Below are 7,472 nucleotides of genomic sequence, written 5' to 3' on the forward strand. Positions count from 1 at the left end.
AACATAATCTGGTAAAGTCAAGCATAAAAAAGTGAACCATTTAATCACTCTATAAGACAAGTTAGAGACATCTGTTATTCTCTCAAAATTACATCATTAGATAATGAGGACCAAATATTCAGTGAGATAATCATCCATATTTGTAAAAATAAACATAAAAATAAACATAGAGATAGACATAGACACGGACATGGTATAATAGTTGATATGTCCATTGTGTGTGGATATTAATTTTATACGGACAATGTGCAATAATCCATTTTCTCCCAAGTCTTTCTGGTAGAACTGCATGTGTTAATCAGCATTTGTTTCAATCCAAGTACTGTCAACTTTTCAATGGAGGGTATCATTGGGAAGGTTGAAAGATAGGAGGACGACGGGGAGGAAAGTGGATGTCTCAATGGAGGGTGTGAGGGTAGTCCTCGGTGGCCTGGGGCTTGGCGCTGGTGTCAGGTGAAAAAGTGGTCCTGGGGCCGGCAGATTGCGGCGGAGGATCCGGGGATAAGCAGGACTCTCGTCATCAGACAGGAAGAGCTCAATCTCAGACATGTTAGCAGTCGGGCGGGGCCAATTGCTGGAAAACTGTTGTGGGACAGTTCAAGTTCAAGTTCAAGTTCAAATTTATTTATATAGCACATTTAAAAACAACCACAGTTGACCAAAGTGCTTAACAATGACAAATCCACACAAATAAACAATTAAACAGAAAACAAACAAAGTAAATGTCTCAGTCGCAAAACTTAACTCGAAATAAAAGCTAAAGAATACAGGTGGGTCTTAAGCAATGACTTAAACATTTCAGCAGTCCTAGCTGTTCTTATATGAACCTGTAGACTATTCCAAAGATTAGGGCCAGCCACTGCGAAGGCTCAGTCACCTTTATTTTTCAACCTGGATCTCGGAACATCTCGGAACATCTCAGAACATCTGATTGGACGACCTCAGTGCTTTGACAGGAGTGCGGACGTGTAAAAGTTCTGATAAATAAGAAGGTGCCAACCCATTCAAACTCTTAAAAACAAGCAATAAAATCTTAAAATCAATCCTGAAATGGACAGGAAGCCAGTGGAACGAGACTAAAACCAGAGTAATGTGCTCACGCTTTTTAGTCCCAGTTAGGAGCCGAGCTGCTGCATTTTGGACTAACTGTAAACGATGAAGAGATGACTGATCCAGTCCAACATATAAAGAATTACAGTAATCAGACAGAGGTAAGTTGGCTGTATAAATACACCCTGAGCAAATTGAGTTGATTATCGAACGTCCTGAACTTTGATAATAAAACATAATTTGCGGAGATTTGTTTGTGTAAATAGAACATAAATCAGATAATTATCCAATCAGTAAAAATGCATGAAGTGACCAGGTGTAAACAGCACTGTAAAAAAAATTCCGTAGTTTTTACGGAAAAAAACTGGCAGCTGGGGTTACCAGAACAATTCCGTAAAATATACAACAAAACAGTAATTGCTTTTACCGAATAACATGTACATTTTACAGTTTAAACCAGCATATAACACACTGGAGTTCTGTTATATTTACTGGTTTAAACTGTAAAATGTACGTGCTATTCTGAACAACATGTCAATTTTACAGTATAATCCAGTAAATATAACAGTAAATTTCAGTAATATGATATAAAGTTAATTTACCGTCCTATTGAAGTATTAATATCTGTTTTGTACACTGATAACCACCAATCACAGCAGTGATGAGAGTCACATGATCAATCAAAGCTCATCACAAGCAGTTCTTCCACAAGAAAGTTAATACTAATATATATAGAAGCTGCACAGTGTCATTCACACAAACATTAAACACCATCATGGTAACACATGAAATTTTAAAAATGCAATAAACATTAATTTAACAACATTAAATGTAACATAAACCCCTAATGTACATAACTGATTAGAAAAAACGAAGAAAACTATGAAGAAACAAACATAGTTATTTCAACAAAAATACATCAAATGTGAAGTGTCACAGGGAATTGTGGGAATGTCAATTTACGGTTTTTCACTGTAAATTATACAATGAGTTGTTTTTTCACTTTCAAAAACTGTAAATTTAACGGTATGTTACAGTAAAATTACATTAAATGTACCGTTAGATCTATCACAGTTATTTACCGTATATAGTACAGAAACTTTCTGTTAACCAATTAACAGTTTTTCACTGTAGCATTTTTACAGTCTTTTACCGTTAAAATTACGATCATTTTTTACAGTGAGGCCAATGGATAGGTGAAACAATGTATGCCATTAGAGTGTCACAAGAGCAGTTCGAAAGCAGTCAGCTGGCTCAGTCAGTGCAGTTTCTCCAGAGCAGCTGCACAAGCCTTGATAACAACACGGCAGTTTCATAACTGGCTGTGTTTACCGATGACAATGATCGTGTGTGTTTCCTATTTACTCTGACACCTTCAGTTCCTAATGCTCACAAATACTTGTTTTATAACAGTAAAAACTCTTTTTTCATGGAATCGTAATGTTATATTGTGTCATGTTTATCAAAATAACCTTTATGGTTAGCTGTGAAGCCCAAAGACGCTTGTAATAAGTGAACATGGTAACACAAAATCTGCGAAGCAGCCTTCCAAAGATAAACAAAACATGTCTTTGGTCACTGTAATATTACTTTGGTCAAAAATACAGATACCAAACACAAGAGATGCCAGAACATTGCTATGGTTACCACAGTGTAAATTATAATAGTTTTGGGTACGAGTCATGTTTCACACACACAGAATGATAATGTAGGAAATTCACGCTTATTAAAATGTGGTTGTCACTCCTGAAACTTTAGGTTGGTAGAGACGTGACTGATAAGTGTTGTTTTTATTATTAATACCACAACACTAAATAAGTGTGTCTTCATAGAAATATAATACTACATATTATCTTAAAAGTGTTCTGGGTTTGGGTGAAATTTCGAACTCGGAGCACTGTCCTCGAAATAAGCATGTCAAATAAGCATATTTTATACTATATCTGATTATCTGAATTGACAGCAGTATATATTTAACCATGTTTGGCAATTTTTCTGTGCATTTATTTAGAAAGTTATTCAGTCATTCAAACTTATGGAAACTGTTAGATAAAAGATTAGACTTGAAAGATTTATTAAAAGCTTTATGCATGAACCCCTAATAAAAATCTTAACAAAAACATAGTTAAAAAAAAAAAAAAAAACTTGAACCCATACTACTACAAATAATAATAATAATAATAAATACACAAAGAACAGATAGCTACAACATGGTTCCTGGACCCCTAATAATGTGGATTATCACCTTTTCCATATTGACGTTAGTTACAGATTCTGTAATGTTTCCAACACCCAGCCTTCATGCAGTTCAAAATAATTGCCACCAGGTGGCACTATAACCATATTTTCAGAACCACATAGCATTTATGGTTTATAAAAGATTGTGTACCGCGAAAACCTTTCTGTGCAACAGCAACGAGTGCGCACACACATACATATACAGAGAGAGAGAGAGAGAGAGAGAGAGAGAGAGAGAGAGAGAGAGAGAGAGAGAGAGAGAAATTTTAAATGGTTCATTAATACATAATTAAAATGAATTTATAAAAATAAAACCTACTGTTTATTTCCACTGCATTCCCTCACCTCATGTATATCTGAATATATGTGTGCACTTGGGTGTAGTTTCTATGAAAGCTTGTTACACTTTAGTGAGGTGCGTGTGCAGCGGCAGCGACAGATGGTGGGCTCCTCATCCCTCGGGAAGGCAATCTCTACGAATGCGAGCGCGTGTCAATCACCCGCTCTCATGTGATGGCTCCTGCCAGTGACGTGCCCACCATATGGCCTGGCATCAGAGCAGGTATGTAACCCTTCCTGCTAGGGATGCCACACCGCCTCGCTGCAGTCCGGGAAAGGGATAACACATACCGGATCACAGACAATCGCGCCTCTCTTTTTCTTAGTCTTCTTAGCATAATAGGGAAGCATGAAGATGATGTAGACGTACGCGCCTTCACCCGTAGAGCAACAGAAACTAGGTGAGTTTTTCAGACGTGATAGAATATATAATCATAACAAATAATTATTTATGATTTTTTTATATATAAATATTTAAAAGAAAATATTCCAACTACTGATGCTGGTGGAATTACTTTTATGCATTCGTCTAATTTAGATTTTTTTTATCATCTGCGATAGCTACCTTTTCTCAGAGAATGGTACGTTTTAATTAAAGCAGCCGTGGAATGTTATATATGTGAGCCATAAATCTGATTTGACGTCAGAAGCAGGTGTTATAGATAACGGCTACACAGTTTACACGAATCCAGGTTTTTTAGATATATTTGACGAGACATTACGACAATCCTTTGTAGATAGTGTTGTTTCTCGTAGGCCTAGTATGCTGTGAAAATTGTTTGTTACATTTTCAGTGACTTTTGCTGAGATATTACTTATAATGCCGGCTTTCTTGTGGGTTATCAGTGAGTAGAGTTAATGTCAGTATTTTATTAACAATCAGCAGTTAATACGAATAATATTACATAATAATTTGCATAGTAGTACATGCCTATACCAATTATTTAAAAACAAAATCTTGTTCATCAGAAGTCGTTTTCACAACAAAGACACTTGACTCTACCTGTCAACTTTTTCTTTTTGACAGTTTAAATTGTGTGACATTTTTTCATTGCAATAAAAAATATACTATTATATGTTCGCAAGTTAAATTAGCTAACTATCTTGGAAAGATTTTTTTTTTTTCTTTATCAACTATGGTTTTATAAAATATGGGAATGGAAAAGAGGGGACAGGAGGGAGACCGACGGCAGTTTTAGAACCTGGACATGGGTTGTGTTTTTGGGACCCCGCCCTCATCAAAATGAGCCAGGAATTGGCTATTGTGGTCATACATGAGATCGTATTACAATTGAATATTAAATTGACTCTACAGTCACAGCTTTTCTTTCGTTAATTTTCCTTTTTTATTATTCGCCGTTTTAAATGGTTTTCGTTGAGTTTGTTCATGTTTTTGATGTGCTGGAATGCCGCCAGAATGAAGATGGAAAGGAAAGGGCGAAGTGAGCACAATGCTCGCTGCTCAAAACGAGTAGCCTACCCCGAGCCCCCCACCCCACCTCGTGTGAGGACCTGCTGCGAGGGGCCAAACAGGACTACAGAAATTGGGAATTGGGGAGTGAGACCGTCTGGCGACGTATGTCGCTCTCGCTAAATTAAAATACCTCTTTAGGAAGTCGTATCCCACAGATATATGACGCTAGATTTTTATTTAGCCTACACATAGCCTACTGTAGGCCTTTTACCCATTCCAATTAAATTGTTGCTCTTCATTTTTAAAATCGTTCGTTTCATCAAAATGGTATAGCTAACAGAAACTATATTCGAAAACAACCCTTATTTACTTCAGTGATAGCAGAGCGCATTAACATTTCCACTGTATGGGGTGCTAAGGTTGTTAGCCTATTAATATTTAAAACAACATTTGTGTTGTACACAATTTCCACGTCACGGTTTAATTATTAAAACATTTGTTTACTCGTTGTCTATGTTTCAGTGGCTCCGCCATGTTGACAAGATTATTCAACGAACCTTCACTGCTTCCGGACATGGAGAAGTTCGGGGGCTGGGTGGATGATAGCGGGAGCGAGTGCTCCAAAACCAAGGACGAAGAGCAGGAGCGCTGTCGCCTAGGCGACGAGGACTTGGACGATGTGAAAGGCGGGAGCAGCCGGGCTCAGTCGGAAATTGCAGGGGAGGAAGACGATGATGAGGATGTTGATGAAGATGATTGTGGAGATGAGGGGGACGGAGACAGACCTAAAAAACGTGGGCCAAAAAAACGCAAAATGACGCCGGCTAGGTTAGAGCGCTCAAAAGTAAGGCGCCAAAAAGCGAACGCAAGAGAACGCACGCGCATGCACGATCTAAATTCAGCACTTGACAATCTACGCAAGGTAGTACCATGCTATTCAAAAACTCAAAAACTCTCTAAAATTGAAACATTACGGTTGGCGAAAAACTACATTTGGGCGCTGTCAGAAATCCTGCGGAATGGGAAGAGACCAGACGTGGTTTCGTATGTACAGACACTGTGCAAAGGCCTCTCCCAACCCACGACCAATCTGGTGGCTGGGTGCCTCCAACTTAACTCAAGGAATTTTTTAACGGAACAATGTCAAGAGGGAGCGCGCTTTCACTTGCCCACCCCCTCATTCTCCATGCACGCATATCCATATCAATGCTCCCGTATATCAAGTACACATTGTCAGCCCGGGTCCAATGCACATAGCCTCCGAAATCACTCTTTCTGTTCGGCCTATGAGGCACTGTACACCGAAGGAACGTCCCCAGAATATAACAGTCCAGATTACGAGGGCCACCACAGCCCTCCGGTGTGTGTAAATGGTAACTTTGCACTGAGACAACAGGAGCCACTCTCACCAGAGGCGGAAAGAGGTTATCAATATTCTATGCATTACACCAGTCTGCATGGCTCACGTTCCTCCACTGCTCATGGTCTTGCTTACGCCCCATCAGGTGCTCGCAGTGGCAGCGCGCACTCGGAGAACCTTCCACCGTTTCATGATGTAAACGTGCACCACGATCGGGCGCCATTTGAAGAACTTAACGCCTTTTTCCACAATTAGGTGATTTTTCCCTGCTAATGCCTATTTGGGAGGAGAGGGAGGGGACAGAGGAAAAGAAAAAGACAATTCCACATTCTAAACATGAATTAATTTACTTTACGCTACTGTACTCTTAAACCAGTTTTTTTTTTCTTCTTTTTTTTACATTACTGGACAGTAATTTTGTTTTTTACCGTAATTCCATAATGACAAAATGTATATAAAAGAAGTCAGGACATGAATCCAACTGCTAAAAAAAAAAACATTTTACAAAGTGGTAGTGCTATTTATGATTGATTCAAATGTTTGAACCGTAACGAGTCTCTAATGGAATGACAAGAAGAAGAAAAAATGTTAAATGAACTAAATTGTTAAATGAAGTCTGTTTCTTGATCTAACAAATAAAGCATATTGTTCCAGAATTATCTGGGGCTGTCATTTCCCATTGGGAATTGGTCAGACAGAAATTGTAAGAATATACTAAGAATAAACAAACATGTGAGTACACCGGTTACTGTATAGAAGAGGACAATTTCAGTGATAACAAAAATGAGAACGAAAAATGAATCTCATTCATTATGTTTTAATGGAATTTTAAGGTTTACAAAATTCAGTCTAATATATTGTAGTCGACAGGTGCAATTTCACGATATCACATCCAAATTAAAATTCTGATGGTAGTCCAATCTGTCTGATTTTACAATAGTGCTAGGGTAATATAAAATTGCAAGCTGTTGGAAGACTAATTAAATTAGAACATACCATTATTTGTGGATATTAAATAAAAATCAGATTGTGAACATTTGGGTAACTAAATTAAACTTGATTTGTCGTATC

At 37.9% G+C, this 7,472-nt stretch overlaps 1 protein-coding gene across 2 annotated transcripts; it reads left to right on the plus strand.

The window, feature by feature from the left end:
- The first annotated feature begins 3,615 nt into the window (after positions 1 to 3,615).
- On the plus strand, positions 3,616 to 7,057 carry neurod2 (neuronal differentiation 2). Of its 2 annotated transcripts, none has more exons than XM_084135282.1 (2): positions 3,616 to 3,850; positions 5,564 to 7,057. In XM_084135282.1, the coding sequence occupies exons 1-2, from the start codon at positions 3,831 to 3,833 to the stop codon at positions 6,654 to 6,656; spliced, it is 1,113 nt and encodes a 370-aa protein (XP_083991408.1). In that variant the 5' UTR covers positions 3,616 to 3,830; the 3' UTR covers positions 6,657 to 7,057. The 2 variants fall into 2 exon arrangements, with proteins under 2 accessions (XP_083991408.1, XP_083991407.1); XM_084135281.1 differs by lacking the exon at positions 3,616 to 3,850 and adding an exon at positions 3,861 to 4,028.
- The last annotated feature ends 415 nt before the right edge of the window (positions 7,058 to 7,472 follow it).

This window comes from Abramis brama (assembly GCF_963993115.1).
Source record: "Abramis brama genome assembly, chromosome: 14".
In the NCBI taxonomy this organism is placed as follows: Eukaryota; Metazoa; Chordata; class Actinopteri; order Cypriniformes; family Leuciscidae; genus Abramis; species Abramis brama.